The sequence below is a fragment of the Oncorhynchus gorbuscha genome, linkage group LG10 (assembly GCF_021184085.1).
Source record: "Oncorhynchus gorbuscha isolate QuinsamMale2020 ecotype Even-year linkage group LG10, OgorEven_v1.0, whole genome shotgun sequence".
NCBI classification, from domain to species: domain Eukaryota; kingdom Metazoa; phylum Chordata; class Actinopteri; order Salmoniformes; family Salmonidae; genus Oncorhynchus; species Oncorhynchus gorbuscha.
In genome coordinates, this window is record NC_060182.1 from 61247355 (window position 1) to 61266816 (window position 19462).

Sequence of the window (19462 nt, forward strand, 5' to 3'; positions counted from 1 at the left end):
TGTCTGGCAGGCAGTATTGAAGCACAGACCCCTAGTATGTACAGAGTACAGATAGTGCTGTGAGGTACATGTATAATTTACAGTGTAGAGCGCAGTGAAAGTCAAGTGTGGGTATGACTGAGTGTATCAGGATTCCTGTCTCTCTGAGAGGTTTGCTGAGGTGCAGGAAAAGCAGTCGGAGCGACGCCTCGCCACCTCCTCTCCTCTCCCCATTATCACTCCCATCAATCCGTCCAAGGTGATAAGGACAGACTGTCTCTGGGGACGCCTGAGTGCCAGAGCGCTCCAGGGCAGACAGACCAAACCGTGGAGAGAGGCTGTAGATGAATATCCCTCTCTTTCTATCTATCACTTTCATTGTCTTTCTCTTTCTGTATTCTCCATCTTTAGCTTTCCCTCCTTTATGTACCTTTATTATGCGTTTATATCTCTGTCTCTCTCTCTTTCTCTCTGGCTTTCTCCCCCATTAACATATTGTCTGTGAATGCAGTAGAGGGTTTAATGGTGCTCAAGTAGCGGTGTCTGTCATGTGATTCTATTTCACGCCTGGATCCCGTGATTTTTTCACCATGACTGTCAGCAAACCTGCATTGAAACCGATATTCCATCAAATTCCTATATGAAATAAAATGTTTTTTTTTTTTTAATGCAAAATGTATGGAAGTGCACACATTTATAAAAACGCATTGACCTTTTGTGCTATTTCTTATGAAATGTGAATCGCCCATAAGTTTGAAAAAAAAAAACGAGATATGATTTGTAGGCCATATCCCCCAGCCCTGCTAGCACAGCAGAAATGTGTCTTTTTTTATCAGTGTGAAAGGATGTGTACATCCTATGTCCTGATGCATGCAGTTCCCTCCCACTGGGCACAGACTGGGTGAATCAACGTTGTTTCAATGTAATTTGTCAACATATTGTGATGTGGAACTTGTGTGGGAAATACATTGGATTTGAAAAAAGTCATCAATGTATCAATTATTAATTTGTATACAAACTGGCATTAAAGCCAGACTAAGTGAGCGGGACAGATGGAACTATCTAAGCAGGAGATACATCAAGTGTTGATATTTGGTTGCATTGACAACCAAACAATTCAATATCACGTTTGAAATGCAATAAATAGTCTAATAAGTTGCAGGCAAGTTAACAAATTATATGTTCGATTCACATCTCCAACTCAACCATAAATAAAAGTTAAGGAATGGGATTAAGCCAGTGGCTCAGATGGAATTAACCAAGCAGTAGAGACATCTTTTTAAAAATGTTTATAGTTGGTTGCCTTGTCAACCAAACACAATTCAATATTACTTTTGTAATACAGCAAATAACCTAAGTTAAGGTTATCTTACAAACGAATGTAACATTGGGTCAGTAACAGAAAGGTTGCTGGCTGGAGTCCCCGAGCTGACAAGGTAAAAATCAGTTGTTCTGCCCCTGAGCAAGGCATTAACCCACTGTTCCCTGGGCACCGAAGACGTGGATGTTGATTAAGGCAGCCCTCCTCACCTCTCTGATTCAGAGAAACATGTGTAAGAAACATTTCAGTTGTACAACTGACTAGGTATCCCCCTTTCCCTAACACATCCATGGCCACATGTTGAGCTTACTGTAACTATACATTTCTTCTTATGTAATCATATAAGGCATGCATGTTCAACATAGCATGCATAGATCTTCGCAGGTCTGTGGAGATCTATGCATGTTCAACATAGCATGCATAGATCTTCGCAGGTCTGTGGAGATCTATGCATGTTCAACATAGCATGCATAGATCTTCGCAGGTCTGTGGAGATCTTCACAATTTCTGTAATAATCTACGCAGAAACTGAAACGGCATTGATCATTTGCACCATGTACTTTTAATGTAATCACATCTCCAGTCCAGACCATTTGTTTCTGCTATTAGATGAAGCACATTGATAACCCATTAATCTGTTGTAGAAATAAACAAAATATCCTATTTGAACTTTGTTGTGCTTTTAAATGGTTGAATGTGCAATGATAGACATTTGGGTGGCGACTAAACTGAAAATGAGTCATTGTTTTTCCATTGGAATTTGGTTGTGCCTTTAGACAGGAATGGGAGGTTCAGCTCTTTTAACCAACTCTGATCTTTTCAACACGTTCAGTCAAAATAACAAATCTTTCGACTCATTTTGTTCATTTGAGTCAGTCATGCCCAGAGCACGAATGAACGATGAACTGAAAATTCGAAAGAGTCATGATTTGACAAGCCTCTCGTTCACGTCGTTCACAATAGGTGTCTTATTGGAGCTGTCATTTGTGACTGAGACTCATTTGTGACTGAGACTGTCATTTGTGACTGAGACTGTCATGAGACTGTCATTTGTGACTGAGACTGTCATTTGTGACTGAGACTGTCATTTGTGACTGAGACTGTCATGAGACTGTCATTTGTGACTGAGACTGTCATTTGTGACTGTGCTTTTAACAATGTACATTTGTTGATCGCTAGGCATACAAATGTGTTGATACATTTGAAATGAGGTCTAGTTGGGGCCGCAACCGGGCTAGATTGTGAATGACTCTTGACAGAGTGCATTGCTTGACTGCCGTGAGGGTGATAAGAGCAATGTCGTTCGGCAAACTGCAGACCCCCAACGATTCTTTCCTCGAGTTCATGTTTGTGGACGTTCTAGAGCTCGAGTGTGTTGAGGTTCAAGAAAGCTCTGTCCGTCATAATATTCCATCATCATTGAATTGCATTCACTCTTGCACCATGCACAATCAATTATCAATTCTTAACATGTCTTTTTCCTCTATGCTCAGGATCTATTGTCCTGTGCACATATGACAGGCAGTTGGTGGTCGGAGCACATCTCTGGAGCCGCTGAGCAGGAGTAGTTTGTATTAATCCTGCTGTAAGACTCATTGCGGCTAGCACTAGCAGGTCAAACGAATGACTAAAATGAACAAGTCTCCCATAAAAACAAGTCATAACTCACAAGTCAGTAAAAAGAGTCATTCAAAAAGCACAAATTGTTCGCAAAGTGCACATCACTAGAAACCACCATAGTGATAACACATTGGAAATTCAACAAACTTTTGGCTGTCTTTTTGAGTGGGTGAATATAGTTTGTAATCTCATTGATCAACATCTCAATCAAATATTACCCAATTATCCATGTTGATATGATGTGGTGTGCCCAGTGGGCTGTGCTCGTATCTGTGCCACCAGTACATCACGTTTAATAGGCATGGAATTGACAATTCATGTTCACAGCATGACAGTTGTTTTCACATTGTGGTTGAATTTAGGGCGTTTCTTGACAGATTCCACATTCATGTATTCATCCGGACCTACCGCTGGTAAGAATTGTGCTCGCCGGATTGTAGGATTTTGACAGCATATTAGGGGATGCTTATACATTTTGGCAGCATAGTTTGACACAGACCACCAATGTCATATATTTCATACAGTCCAGAGGCTGTATGTATATGCTCTAATGTGTATGCATTGATTTAACAGAAAAGCCCTCTTGATTGCCCAATACCAGGCTAGTCTGCTTTATAGAAAGTAGAAAGTCCCCAGTCCGGGCATTCTGGCCCAGTATTGGCACAGCTGATGGATGGCTGAGTTGGGGTTGGATAACCTTGCCATATATCTGGCAGCCCATCTGGCATGGCAGGGCATGATTAGTGGAGCATGGGCAGATGGTGACAATATCATACCCTGGGTCTTTGTTGTTTAGGGGGGTGCATTAATCCATGGATTCCATGGGTGTGCCCACCAGATAAGCCAAAGCCCATGTTTATTCCCATTCTCTCTTGCTTGTTTATAGGCCTCCAGATACATATAGGTCATATTTGATTTGAGTCATGGCACCACTGGGCAAAACAATGGCAAAGGCCTTGCAGTCGAAGAGCCAGTTTGAAGCCAGTGAACAAGTCAGTAGGAAAAAGGCCTGTAGAACTCATCAAGCTCGGTGTGAGTGTGTGAGCGAGAGAAAGAGAGAGAGAGAGAGAGAGAGAGAGAGGAAACCCTTGAGAAGCTTCATGCAGAGAGAGGAGTTAGACAGGAAGGCAGGCATGGAATCCTCACGAACCACAGGAAGAAACATAGGCAGGGCGAGAGAGAATGAGCTGGATTCTTGGAATGCACTTTAGCTGGGACTACATTCTACAGGCTGTCAGTCATTAACCAGCTGAACCCAGTGAACCTGAGTGGGGCTCTAAGGTTCTTCCTGGGAGCTAAGTTACACCGGCCAGCCGGCCAGTCAGACTCTATGACAGAGTCATGTGCTCCACGAGGAACGAGGGGTCATTGAGGGGGAAAACCACTCCAATCAAGGGAACAAAAACAAACACAGGTCATTGCTCTGGTCTGTTTGTTATGTTTGATCACTTAGTCAGCGGTTCGACCTCTTTCATTTTAATGTGGAAAGAACAGGGTTGTGCATTTCTCCTCACCTATTCTTATTCTAAAAATAATGTTATTGAAGCAGCTGTGGTAAATGTTGATAAGTTATTGAGTATTATAAACTGGGTGGTTCGAGCCCTGAATGCTGATTGGCTGAAAGCCGTGGTATATCAGACCGTATGTCACGTTCTGACCTTAGTTTGTTTTAGTATGGTCAGGGTGTGAGTTGGGGTGAGCAGTCTGTTTGTTTTTCTATGTTGGGTTTTGAGTTCGGCCTAGTATGGTTCTCAATCAGAGGCAGCTGTCAATTGTTGTCCCTGATTGAGAATCATACTTAGGTAGCCTGGGTTTCACTTTTGGATTGTGGGTGTTTGTTTTCCATTCCTTCGTTCACTTTATTGTTTTGTATTTCAGTGTTCAGTTCGTTTCATTAAATATGTCATCATGAACACTTACCACGCCACGCTTTGGTCCGATCCTTCTTCCACCTCTGAATGCCGTTACAAAAACACCCACCACAAAAGGACCAAGCAGCGTGGTAATGGGCAGCAGCAGCAGCAGCGATGTCAGGACTCCTGGACATGGGAGGGCGTTTTGGACGGCAAGGGTTGCTACACATGGGAGGAGATCCTGGCTGGAAGGGATCGTCTCCCATGGGAACAGGTGGAGGCAGCTTGGAGAGCAGAGGCAGCCGGAGAGAGGAGCCAGCGATTTGAGGGAACACGGCTGGCAAGGAGGCCCGAGAGGCAGCCCCAAAAATGTATTGGGGGGGCACACGGGGAGTGTGGCTAAGGCAGGTAGGAGACCTGCGCCAACTCCCCATGCTTAACGTGGAGAGAGAGGGCGTCGTACTGGTCAGGTACCGTGTTATGCGGTGGAGCGCATGGTGTCCCCAGTACGCGTGCTTAGCCCGGTGCGCTACATCCCAGCTCCTCGTATCGGCCAGGCAAGAGTGGGCATCGAGCCAGGTGCCATGAAGCCGGCTCTGCATATCTGGTCTCCAGTGCATCTCCTTGGGCCGGCGTACATGGCACTAGCCTTACGCATGGTGTCCCCGGTTCGCCAGCACCGCCCAGTGCGGGCTATTCCACCTCACAGCACTGGCCTGGCTACGGGGAGCATTCAACCAGTTAAGGTTGGGCAGGCTCGGTGCTCAAGAGCTCCAGTGCGCCTGCATGGACCGGTCTATCTGGTGCCACCTCCACGCACCAGCCCTCCGGTGGCAGCCCCCCGCAGCAGGCTGTCTCTCCGTCTCCTCCCTACAGGTGTTCCCGCCTGTCCAGCGCCGCCAGAGCCTTCCTCCTGCCTAGCACCGCCAGAGTCTCCAGTCTGTCCTGAGCCGCCAGAGTCTCCCGTCTGTCCTGAGCCGCTAGAGTCTCCCGTCTGTCCTGAGCCGCCAGTCAGCCAGGAGCCACCAGGAGCCGCCAGTCAGCCAGGAGCCTCCAGAGCCGTCAGTCAGCCAGGCGATGCCAGAATCGACCTTCAATCCCGTGCTGCCGGAGTCTCCCGCCTGTCCGGCGCTGCCGGGGTTGTCCTTCACACCAGCACTGCCGGAATCCCCCGTCCATTCGGGACCAATGGCTGGGGTCTCCAGTCCAAGGTCGGCGGCGAGGGTCGCCACTCTAAAGAGGCCACGGAGGCGGGCTAAGAGGCAGACAAAAACTATGGTGAAGTGGGGTCCACGTCCCGCGCCAGAGCCGCAACCTATAGGTTTAGGTTTTGCGGCTGGAATCCGCACCTTTGGGGGGGGGGGTTACCGTCACGTTCTTTGTTTTTGTCTTTGTTTTAGTAGGGTCAGGGCGTAAGTTGGGGTGGGCAGTTTGTTTGTTTTTCTATGTTGGGTTTTGAGTTCGGCCTAGTATGGTTCTCAATCAGAGGCAGCTGTCAATTGTTGTCCCTGATTGAGAATCATACTTAGGTAGCCTGGGTTTCACTTTTGGATTGTGGGTGTTTGTTTTCCGTGTGATTGTTTGGTCCACACGGTACTGTTTCGGTTTTCGTTCGTTCACTTGATTGTTTTGTATTTCAGTGTTCAGTTCGTTTCATTAAATATGTCATCATGAACACTTACCACGCTGCGCTTTGGTCCGATCCTTCTTCCACCTCTGAATGCCGTTACACCATATACCATGGGTATGACAAAACATTTATTTTACTGCTCAAATTAGGTTGGTAACCAGTTTCTAATAGCAATAAGGCACCTCTGGGGTTTGTGATATTTGGCCAATATACCACGGCTAAGGGCTGTGTCCGAGCACTCCACGTTGCGTTATTGCTTAAGAACAGCCCTTAGCCGGTTACACTGGCCATATATCACCCCCCCCCCCCCCCCCAGGCCTTATTGCTTAAATAACCTCATGTTAATACAGTGCAATGCAATACAACATTGGATGTGAGATTGTGCCCTATGTGGTGGATATTACACCTGTCATTTTACATGATAATGCTTCCTCATTCATTTCCATGTTTGTGGCTGAAAGAAGACATAGTTTGGTCTTTGATGTGAGGGGATAAGTGTTTGTAAGCCTCGACGGTTCTGGGACAGATTATATAGTACAGTAGGAGGTAAATAAACAACCGCTTGGTCATACTCGTAGGAAGTGACGCACCACCTTGCTTTTACCTTCCAATACGAAAACAAGCTTAGGTTCAAAATGCTACATCCTTCAACAATATGACTGAAATAGACATTTCAAGAATTATTTGTAATCCTTTACTTGGAATGTTCACTGCAACACTGCAACAGACCCCATTGTCGTTTTTAAAAGTTTCTTTGTCAGGTTAGAACTCTCACAAGCCCCTGCAGTACTGTCATACACATCCGATATGACAGATAATCCCAATAGAGATTGCCGTTACACATGCCTCTCTATGAATGTCTGACATATCTTAGGCAGCTGTGAATGTATTACAGATAATGATGAAGAAATGGCTGCTGTGTCACGTTAATTGGCTGCTGTGTCGTGGTAATTGCGATGTGAGAGGGGCACAATCTGCTCATTTTGCGATGGCACGAGACAGTGGTCTTTTGGGCTTGTATTAATATTCCCCATCATGTATCATTAACACTGATGGAGCTGTGGAGGCCCTGAGATCAGCTTCTTTTGGCGTAGTCTGATGACTTTGGTAGAGACAGCGATCATAGGGACCGTACCATATTTTGACGCGTAGGGTAGATGGATGCGAGATGTTGAAGATAGGGTTGTTAGTTTGATTGATGTCGGACATTTTTGGGGAAGTACATTGGTCCACAACCTTTCTTTCTTACTTGTTTATATCACCCATGTCTCATTTTGGGTGGATTCCCAGCCTCTATCATTTGTGTTGGCACTAGATGCTCTACCATTGCATGACTCTACAGATGTGAGACATCCAATCATTTTGGGGGGGGGTAACACCTGAGTTGATCAGAAACCCTAGAGTGTGTAAGATATGGAGACTGAAGCAAAAGACCCCAGGCCATAAATGATGTCAGCCACAGACAGAGCAGAAAGAAGAGGAGAGTGGATGACTTCAATCAGGACATGGACTGACATACAATAAAATGTCCCCACAGATGGAAAGTCCCTTGCTTGAGTGAGGACAGGTGTAATCTATACACACACCTTGTCACAGAAGCTGCTCTGTTTTTTTTTATTAGGGCCAGTTGGTATCATCACTGTTCCTGTGAGAAGGGAGGATGAGACTACGGGGGGGGGGGGGGGGGGTATTCGCTGCTAATGGGGATCCCAATATACGAATAAACCAAGATGCCACTGAATATCTTTTCTTAATAATATCTCTTCCCAGCTGCATCCTGGATAAAATTACAGCAATGGATTACGCTCTGATTTCATCAATACATTTTCTCTTTGCAGGGCTAAAGTGTATCTTGAGTTCACATGTGTAACCTGAATGTTCTGTTGACCTCAATGCATGATTTGACACAAATATCTGAGTTAGGATTTGGTCCTTAAAGAATACATTTGCAGAATCTGACAGAATATCTGCTGTGCTGTAAATAACAAACGTTCTGAGTAACAATTCAGATCGTGTCATTGTGTACTGTATTATCTTGCTTTTTAAACAGGTAGATTTTCCTTTATGGAAACACTGTAGGTGTGGAACGACCCACACATGTGCTTTCGTTTTTTAGCTGCAGAGGATGTTAGTGTTAGCCAGTGAATGAAATATCCCACATGAAAGTGGTTGTCACAATTTTCCTCTCTTTGTGACTCATTTGTCAACAGAGAGGTTTCACACCCTCGTGGTTATCAGTCAATCTCTTTTTACATGCATGTGGATTTTGTCCCCATACATCAATATCAGTTATCGTAAATTGCATATAAGCAAAATTATTAAATACCCAGAGATATTTTGCCACGACTAATCTTCAAGGATACAATTTTGGAATGTATTGATTATTGATTAATGCTGGTTGTTTGAGTGATGTTGTGTTTTAGAGGAAGTGGAAACGGTGGCTGTTGGCCATCTCCATCCTTGTCTGACCTCTCAGAGGTGCCGGAGAGTCAAGTTCCATGTTTTTCATCTTCCTCTATGAAAGTACCTCAAAACCAGAATGTATTTAACAGAAAGTCACCCTGTGGTCTTGTCGCACACCTTCTCTCACTTCCGTCACAATTTTGGCCATTCATATCCTCCTGACTTTCGCTACTGTGATATTTCGCTAGGTCCTCCCTCACATTGACATTAAGGTATCATGGCTCCAAACCACATTTCCTCCCCCCAGACTATTTCCACTTGATCTGAAAAGGAATGCTATACTAATGGAGGCGTGATAAACTGTGAAAGCATGTCACTGTTGTTCCTGGCCTGTACTGTTTTGAGCTTGTTAACCACAGGACGTTGCAGATATGAGTGGACCCCTGATGGCATTTCAATCATTTTGGGGGGGGGGGTGACAAATATTTGGTGTTTGACATTTTCATATTTTCATATTTGTAAGTTACATTCCCCCACTTCCTCACCCCCCCCCCCCCCCTTTCTCTTTCGCTCATATTTCTCTCTCACACACACACACCGGCTGTTGTGAGGTCGTCACCCAGCTCTGGGGTGAAACGTGATCAGCCACAGTTCTCCTGGTTTGCTGCCCGCACCAGCTTTCTCGCTCTCTTTCTACTAATCAGGCCTCTGTGTCTGAGGATCCAGCCAGTCGTTAATGGTCGGAGGCGGTATGGCGGGCGCTGAGGCTGCTGCCAAATTACCACTAGGGGGTATCACATGGCAGGGGGTCAGCCTTGATACAGACCCCGAGGAGACATGTAGTTCTTAGGGTTCACACAAAGCCTTTACAATCACTCCTGGATGACTTTGGTCATTTAAGCCACTCTGATGTTTTAGGAACCGTTGAATCTGAGATGTTTTTCATGTTTTCTCTGTTTGAGGAATTTTTCAACTGAAATCCTTGTGTGGTTACTGATACATTCTGAGAATGGTCTGTTTGTACTGACATGGCTATTGTCAAGCATTAAGCAGCCATGCAGACCCCACACGCACACACACACACACACACACACGAACACACACACACAAACACACACATATATACACACACTCATCCATTCAACAGCCTGTCCATGTTTGACCATGAATGAATGCTGGGCAGCCGTGTTAGTTCTCTACACACACTGACTGACTGCTGGGGGTTATTCCTGGCCAAAGCAACAGTGTACGTTTCTGTCACATGGCCGCTCGGCTAGCTCTAAGCTGTGTGTTACCATTCTAAACTGGGCTGTGGTGGTGACTCACCCTGGGCTGGCTGGGCTCCGACCAACAAAGCGCTGAGCTGTGGGAAGTCATGATTCACTCCTCCTGCTCCCTCCGCTTAGTTCACTTTAGTTTAGTTACCACCACACGCCCAAAATACTCTCCAGGCTACTACGACGTGACCGCGCTCCCCACTGACTGGCTGGCTAGCATGGACAGACTGCTTTTCTCCACCACCACCATGCATTTCTGCTGTTACCTATGGGGAATATCTGCTCTGGCCCACTGAGAGAAAGGGTTTACTAGGCCTAGGGTGCATTTAACTGGAGTCACTGACCCTGACATGGACTAGAGAGAGACATTACGCCATTGCTCTGTAAAGGTTTCTGAGGTATGCACTGCATGACTCATGGTTGTGGTGGATGATAACTCTTTAGTGAGTGTGTTGTTGTCCTTTCATGGAGTGTCCACCATTACAAAGAAGTTGTTTTTGGGGAGAAAGAATGTGTGCAACCTTAGTCGAATACAGCTGTGGAGTGGAGACCCAGCTATCTTGGGCTGACTAAGTTTGTGACCCACATTGTGGGTCCAGTGTTTGTGCATGACTTTCCCTCAGAAAATGTATGCGTGTGCATGTTTGTGCGCTGAGGTAGCGAGCAAGGTGAAAGTGACTATTGATAGTCAATGGCCAGAGATGGGAGCCAACGTTCAATGTATCATGTCAGCGTCTAGAGGGGAGTAGATTCTAAGTTACACCACTACTACTACTACTACTGCACACACACACACACACACACACACACACACACACACACACACACACACACACACACACACACACACACACACACACACACACACACACACACACACACACACACACACACACACACACACACACACACACACACACACACACACTCCCTCTTTTTCCTTTCTCGCGCTGGTTCTTTCTCTCTATTCTGTAGTTAAATCATGAACTACTCAAAATGAAGGATCTCTCCTCTCCGTGATGAATGAATTTCAGATGCCGTGTGCTCTAACCTAGTTCATCTGAAATGAAACAGGCCCTTTATTAAACAGGCTGGCTGTGCACAGGTCGACTCGCCCTTCAGTTGCGTCTCGAGTAACCCTTGAATATGCCATTTTCCTGTCTGGAGGGCCAGTGGGGAGCTCGTTTGCAGTAAATCCAATTTCACTTCACAATGCCTGGGTGACTTAGCCGTAAAGAAGATTGAGACTCGCACAAACATTGTTAGGTTGACCTCAGATGACATACTGTATGTCATGGGTTTCACTGACCTTCTGAAAGTGAGATCTCCTAACCCTGATTCTAGAACAAAGAGGTTTTGTTAAACGCAGATGATGATGTGACTGGTGCATTTCCGTCCCAGCAGCCCTCAGGGGAAGGCCCCTGGTAATGGACCCTGTTGCCCAATTCCTTTTGCTTTGGTCTTATGATGTTTCACCTAAAGCCCCTTTTGATGACTAATTATAAAAACAAATGTGTTTATATTTTCTTCCCCAATATGTGTTGGAACGAAAGAAGTCTGACATTGTTTTATTGATTTCACACATTGCCGTCGAGCTTGGCTTTGTGTGTTTTGGTCGAGGTCAACCTCACGCAAAACCCACTTTCATCACCTTCCTTTTATTATTCTCTCTTACACACACTCCCAACGCACACAAGCCACACACACACAAGCCACACACACACACGCCACACACATACACGCACACATTGTCGTGAGTTGAAAATAAGACATAATCAGGGCAGGAAGAACACAGGGTGGAGGGAAGTAGGGCATAGCAGTTGTCAGTGGTGTATAGTGTACTGTACATCACCACCAACATCGGCCTTCAAGTGGGAAGCCCTGAATTATTACTGTTTGTTAATTAATATTTCTCTGCCAGCCCAGAGGAAGACTGGGGCCCCACTCTCTGTGCTCTGTGCTAAATAATTCACAGCTAGTTGCTGATAATCCTGCTGGTTTACTTTCGATCACAAGGTTGTTTTCTTCCTCCTTCTCACTCAGGGGGCAGCCTTAGATGTGTTTTGATAGATGCAGATGGATTGAATATAGGCTAGCCTCACTTTAAACTACAAATGCCATGTTATAATATTGCACTAAATTACTCAAAAGTTTATGTGCATTCCCTGTGGAAACTCCAGGTCGAAACAGGGATAATATATAATAATATTTGTTTTGTAAGTTATCCTAGAAAAATAAATGCACTGTAAAAACTGTATTTTATTTCTTCTTTTGATTTGGTACTATGGGTAGGGTTGCAAAGCCACCGGTAATTTACTAAAATTACTGGAATCTTCACTAATTTAGCTAATTAGCAGAAAATCTATGGCAATCTATCATAACTTTGGTAATTTATACTTGAATAACTTTTAAAATATATTCATATATAGTATTAATTTTTTATATCAGTGTCTATATTGTCCACGAGTTTCTAGTAGATAGACCACGTGGTTCAAGAGAAAATAGCCTAATTAATTAAAAAAACATCAACAATGGCATTATTTTGCAACTCTTTCAACTATTGACTTTTTTCACAACTCCCACCATTTTGATGCCAAAACATTGACAACAAATACATATTGACATAGTAAAATAAATAAAAGTGTGTAAAACATTTTTTAAAGGATATTTCATGCTGAAACCCTCATATTGTGAAATTGTTAGATTACTTGTTAGATATTACTGCATGGCCGGAACTAGAAGCACAAGCATTTCGCTACACTTGCATTAACATCTGCTAATTAATTTGTATGTGACAAATACAATTTGATTTGATTAAATACCAATGGTATTCACTAAGTTTATGGTTCATATTTAGGATAATGTTTAACAGCTTTGTCATTAAATTTGTGATATTTTTTTTATTATTATTTAATAATTTAATGTGATAAGGCCACACAGAGGGCCAGAGATAATTACAGACACCTGTGATAATCTGAAGGACCCAAAAGGGCCACTAAATGTCTTGTGATAGATTACATCAACTGGGCTAGACAATCTGGACCCTCTCTTTCTAAAAGTATCCGTTGCCATTGTTGCAGCCCCTATTACTCTCTTTTGTATCGTCTGAGATTCCTAAAGATTGGAAAGCTGCCGCGGTCATCCCCCTCTTCAAAGGGGGTGACACTCTAGACCCAAACTGTTACATACCTATATCTATCCTACCCTGCCTTTCTAAAGTCTTCGAAAGCCAAGTTAACAAACAGATCACTGACCATTTTGAATCCTACCGTACCTTCTTCGCTGTGCAATCCGGTTTCCGAGCCGGTCATGGGTGCACTCCAGAAACGCTCAAGGTACTAAATGATATCATAACCTCCATCGATAAAAAACAGTACTGTGCAGCCGTCTTCATCGACCTGGCCAAGGCTTTCGACTCTGTCAATCACCGTATTCTTATCGGCAGACTCAACAGCCTTTCTCAAATGACTGCCTCACCTGGTTCACCAACTACTTCTCAGATAGAGTTCAGTGTATTAAATCGGAGGGCCTGTTGTCTGGACCTCTGTCAGTCTCTACGGGGGTACCATAGGGTTCAATTCTCGGGCCGACTCTTTTCTCTGTATATATCAATGATGTCGCTCTTGCTGCTGGTGATTCCTTGATCCACCTCTACTCAGACGACACCATTATGTATACATCTGTCCCTTCTTTGGATACTGTGTAAACAAACCTCCAAACAAGCTTCAATGCCATACACCACTCCTTCAATGGCCTCCAACTACACTTCAAAGCTTGTAAAACTAAATGCATGCTCTCCAACCGATTGCTGCCCGCACATGCCCGCCCGACTAGCATCACTACTCTGGACAGTTCTGACTTAGAATATGTGGACAACCTCAAATATCTAGGTATCTGGTTAGACTGTAAACTCTCCTTCCAGGCTCATATTAAGCATCTCCAATCCAAAATTAAATCTAGAATCGACGTCCTATTTAATCACAAAGCCTCCTCTACTCACGCTGCCAAACATACCCTCGTAAAACGGACTATCCTACCAATCCTCGACTTCGGCGAAGTCATTTACAAAATAGTCTCCAACACTCTACTCAGCAAACTGGATGCAGTCTATCACAGTGCCATCCGTTTTGTCACCAAAGACCCATATACTCCCCACCACTGCGACCTGTGTGCTCTCGTCGTCTGGCCCTCGCTACATATTCATCACCAGACCCACTGACTCCAGGTCATCTCTAAGTCTTTGCTAGGTAAAGCTCTGCCTTATCTCAGATCACGGGTCACCATAACGACATAACACCATAGCACACGCTCCAGCAGGTATATCTCACTGGTCGTCCCCAAAGCCAACACCCCCTTTGGCCGCCTTTCCTTCCAGTTCTCTGCTGCCAATGACTGGAATGAATTGCGAAAATCGCTGAAGTTGGAGACTTATATCTCCCTCACTAACTTTAAGCATCAGCTATCTGAGCAGCTTACCGATCTCTGCAGCTGTACTGTACATAGCCCATCTGCAAATAGCCCAACCATCAAAACAGCGATCAATACAATGTACAATTTTATAAGAAAAGCAATGACATTTCTCAGCTACAAGGACCTCAATCAATACTTTAGTTTGCCCTAGTGGCAATTGTAATGAGTTTTGTAAATCGTTCCATCAGTGAGGTGCGTTAAAACTTAAAGCGGATTTACTTAATTCGGTGGACACCCGAGGAAGCTCAGGAGTTAACCAACACTGTGAATGGGTTTGGTAACTAATGTTTTTATACTTCAACAATGAAGTTAGGTAAGTGCCTATCACAGCTGTGCTATCTAGTGCTGAGCTTGTTCATTTGAACAGAAGGCAGAGACAGTGAGACCCAGAGGAGCTGTTCAATATTTAATTGTTAATTGTTTGTCACTGATACTGTACAGCTTCATAAAGTCATCTACAAAGGAGACTTAGGGAGACCCTCCCACTGTGCCCTTTGTTAATGTCTTTGTTTATTGCCTTTATAATGTCACACTCACGCACACACATGCACATACACACACACAGTTCCTCACTGAGTCGTTGCTCATAATAATAGTGTTGTATCACCAGCTGATTATTTCATTCTGAAAGATGAATTCTCTTCCTCTTTGTTAGTCTGTTGTACTCTAAAATGACAACTGATATTTATCTCTGAGATGATGTCTGATTTTGCCTACGCAACCTCCGTGTACACTGTAGCCTATCACAATGTAGTCACCTACGGGCAGAACAAGGCAAAACAGTCCTACAGCACTTTCTATACTGTGTATACCCCGCCAACCTCAATTCACGTCCTGTTTGTTTCACCCAACTAGCTCTACCCTCAGTCTGAACCAGTCAAAGCTCAATTATTTCCAATATGATCCCAGAACTGTGACATGCTGAGAGTGGAACGAGAAGGGATGAGAAGGAGGGGTGAGCAGGGGGATATGCTCTCCTCCCCTGGCTCTCGTCAAGCATTAACAGTTGGACTCCCAGAAGCCTGGAGTAATGATTATACAGTTAGCTGCTTGTCTGTCTAGAAGCTGTCTGTCTGGCAGACAAATATGATGTCGAAATATGTCATCCACACACAACAGACAACATGATGAAACGACCTGCAACGGCTTGTTTACAGAAACAGACTGTTTTTTTAAATATTCATCTGGTGTTATTGGTGAGTTAATGAATTGGACTTTGAAGATCAAGTGTCAAACATAAGAACGATAGCTCGTCTAATTTACAAAGGTATGTCATGTGGTTGCTAGTCTAATTCGCAAGGTATTGTAAGGTTATTGACACTGGTTTGAAGTTATGGCTAATTTCCATAGACATATCGGTGTATTAAAGATAACGAGGGAAGGTTGTGGTTGTCCTGTAGATGCAGCAGAGAGAGATGGAAGGTGTGGAAGATTAGGCCATGGAAAGGGAACAAGCTCTGTCTGTTTCTGTCCTCCTTGTTGTTTTGTCCTCCTTGTTGTTTTGTCCTCCTTGTTGTTTTGTCCTCCTTGTTGTTTTTGTCCTCCTTGTTGTTTTGTCCTCCTTGTTGTTTTTGTCCTCCTTGTTGTTTTTGTCCTCCTTGTTGTTTTGTCCTCCTTGTTGTTTCTGTCCTCCTTGTTGTTTTGTCCTCTACATTGTTCAAACCGTTAAAAAGAGAACATTGTTCTGTTCTACTGCTGGCCTGCTTAGCTCACAGAGACTACGAATGAAATCATCTATGGACTAGGGCAATCAATCTGTTCAATCAAGACCAATTAATGGCATCACGCGTATTACTGTAATAGTACTAGTCAACACGGCTCTAGAAAAATACAGTATTTTGACAAGGGGGAAAACATCAATGTATATTCTGTAATAACTCAAATATTATGAGGAGAGGGACACCAACGTGGCTTATTAACAGTGTTTGCAAGCATCACCGTTTATTTATCGAGCTTCAAAGAAAGGGAATATTATGCTGCTACTGTGAGCCTTTTCTCCCCTAGTCATAAAGGTAACCTGAGGGCAAATAGTAGACTATTTAGAATTCGGAGAAGATTCCCCCCCTGGAGTCTGTTCCTCTGCAGCAGGCCCCTGGCTCCAGGCTCTACACATTAAAACACTGTGACTCAGCAGAAAGAAACCCCTCCAAGCATGATGAGTCCACACACACACCACACACTCCTGGGCTCAAATAGACAGACTGCAGCCTCAGCTGTCTGTAGGGCTGCAGGAGCTTTAAGTGCTCCAGTGTTGAGATGAGCACAATGAAAAATGCCTCCGCATTGAACCACTCCGAATCAATGTGGAACCATACTGAGTGACGCTACCTTAGACTTCCTGCACATAACGCATTTATTTTCGATGCTTTTATTGTCACATCATATGATTTCCAATGTGCTTTACATTTTATTTGTATTTTTACAATTAACGCTCAATCATTGTTGTCTGTAGGGCGCTAGAGCCCTTAACTAATGTCATCGCTGTCCTTTCCTAGGTATCAGCACAACAAGATAATGCTGTTTGTGCTGTAGGCTAGTAATCTCAAATCGCCATGACCGTCTGAGCTATGAATGTGGGTCAAGAGAGACTAGTCCAGAGACGACATGTGTATCCTATTAGGAAAATCACGGGATGTATGTCAGGTTTGTCTTGCAGAGGTGTTGAATCCAGGATTTTCTGTTGAAGCTAGTGGCGAAGAGGTGATAAAAACACATTTGAGGTATGTCATTACTGTGGTATGTCCCCCCGTCTAACTGAACACCTGAACGGAATGAAAGTTTGTGCGCTTGTGCGTGCATGCACGTGGGCACGTTTGTACGTGTATGGAGGAGAGAGACAGCGTTCTCTGTTCTCCATATTTGTAGAAGAAAGAAAGAAAAAAAGAAACCTCCGAGAAATGAGGTCCTTTGCATCCTTTGGGTCCATTGACTGTGTATCCAACAAACATCTTGTCTGTGTGTTGTGTTCTCTGCAGGACGTGAGCAGGATGTCTGCGGATGAGGGGGCTCATGCCCACGTCAGGTCCGGGGACGCTCCCATGTACGTGTATGAGTCGACGGTGCACTGTGCCAACGTGCTGCTGAGTCTGGAGGACCAGCGGCGGCAGGACATCCTGTGTGATGTGACGGTGGTGGTGGAGGGGACGGAGATCAGGGCCCACAGGGCCGTCCTGGCAGCCAGCAGCAGATACTTCCTACAGGTGCTGCTGGGACACACACACCCCGAGCAGGAGCCAATCATCAGCCTGTCTGACAAGGTGGGTAATGACCAATCATGTACATGTATATGTATGTCTAACAGCCCTTAGAAAGCGCTAATAACTTGACTTGAAAGACTTTATGCACCCCTGGGCGTGGCCGTTTTATACTGTTACAATGTATTATTACACTGCCCTTCCATTACATTCAGATACCTGCAATAGAGTGGTAAAAAGGAAGTGTCAGTCAAAGAGAGAGAGAGAGAGAGAGAGAGAGAGAATCTAGACTTATTGAGTACTCAAAATTCATGATCTTTTGTGTCTGTGTGAGTCAGAGAGAGAGAGAGAGTCAGATAGAGACAGGGAGGCGGCCGAGTAGCTTGCTCAGGTGTCACACTGAAGCATTCCAATAGCTTGTTTACCTAGTGTTGGAAGGATTCCTGAAAACTCTGTGTGAATTTTTTGGAATCAGTGATACGTTATCTTTCCGCCGCAATATCTAATTGCGGGCGGAACAGCCCCGGCCCACATCCCAGTGGCTGCCATTAGCATATAATGTCCTAGATCTGTCAATTTGATGATCTATTTGACTCTACCTCATACAGTAATCACTATCAACGACTGAACCACTTCACATGTCAAAATCCATCCTCTAATGACTAGAAAGCATGGCTTATTTCAGTTTTGGTTTGTTTAAAAAATATATATCTTTTATTCAAGTTTTTACACATTTTGCAATCATAAATAATTCACCTGAATACAAATCAACATTCACATTAATACATTTAAGTTCATAATTACATAGCACGGTTTACAGATGTAATAGTTTCCACAGAGATTTTTCTTCTTCTTGTTTTTAGTTTAATTTTGGTTTGTAAAATAAATAAATAGTGTTTGAACAATAATGTTGTTTTATAGTCTCATAGACATCTTGTCTTCCACATTGTACTGTTCATAATGCATGTTATTGTCCAGAATATTTGTTAAGTAATGTCAATGCATAATATTCTCCACCATACCTCTTTAGTAAAGTAATCCACGTAAATATCGAAGACACCTTGACTTGGGATTTATACATACATCAAACACGATCATTCTCATTAGATCCTCTATTTCTTTACTTCTATAGTATTTCACTTAAAGTTTTTCTAAATTCTCTTCATCATGACAATTAGGCATAGGACACAGCTAACTTTTGACAAAACAACTCCACTTTACTACAGCACGCACTGGTCATTGTTTTCGAAGGAAAGAGGGCAAATTAAGTCATACAATTAAAATGTTGACACACAGGTCCATATGTGCACACACACACACACACACACACACACACACACACACACACACACACACACACACACACACACACACACACACACACACACACACACACACACACACACACACACACACACACACACACAATTCCTAACTCTGGCACTCATTGTTCTAAACTGACCTGCCTAATTGGCCTCCCATCCTATTCGAACCACCTCTCGCCGTCTTTGTGAACATGTTAGCTGATGAAATTACTGTACAATAGGAACTTGTTGCCATCTGAGGCACATTCAGATGTCATAAATTAGCACTGCAGATCTATCCCTGTCCTCTGCCGTGCCTTGATTGTATTACTGTTGATGATATCTGGAAATGTGGATGTACATCTACTGTTGCTAGCCCCAATTCTGACTTGTGCTCTGATATCTGCTTCA

At 44.0% G+C, this 19462-nt stretch overlaps 1 protein-coding gene across 2 annotated transcripts in view; it reads left to right on the plus strand.

The window, feature by feature from the left end:
- The window catches only part of LOC124046317 (transcription regulator protein BACH2-like), a 46442-nt gene that overhangs the window by 8151 nt on the left and 18829 nt on the right, over positions 1–19462 (plus strand). Inside the window, exons 1-2 of one of the 2 annotated variants that reach the window (XM_046366560.1) lie at positions 10009–10481; positions 17529–17810. In XM_046366560.1, coding sequence (XP_046222516.1) covers positions 17541–17810 — 270 coding nt within the window. In that variant the 5' untranslated portion in view covers positions 10009–10481; positions 17529–17540. Of the gene's footprint in view, positions 1–10008; positions 10482–17528; positions 17811–19462 lie in introns of those variants that run through there. The other variant, XM_046366559.1, reaches the window with a different exon arrangement.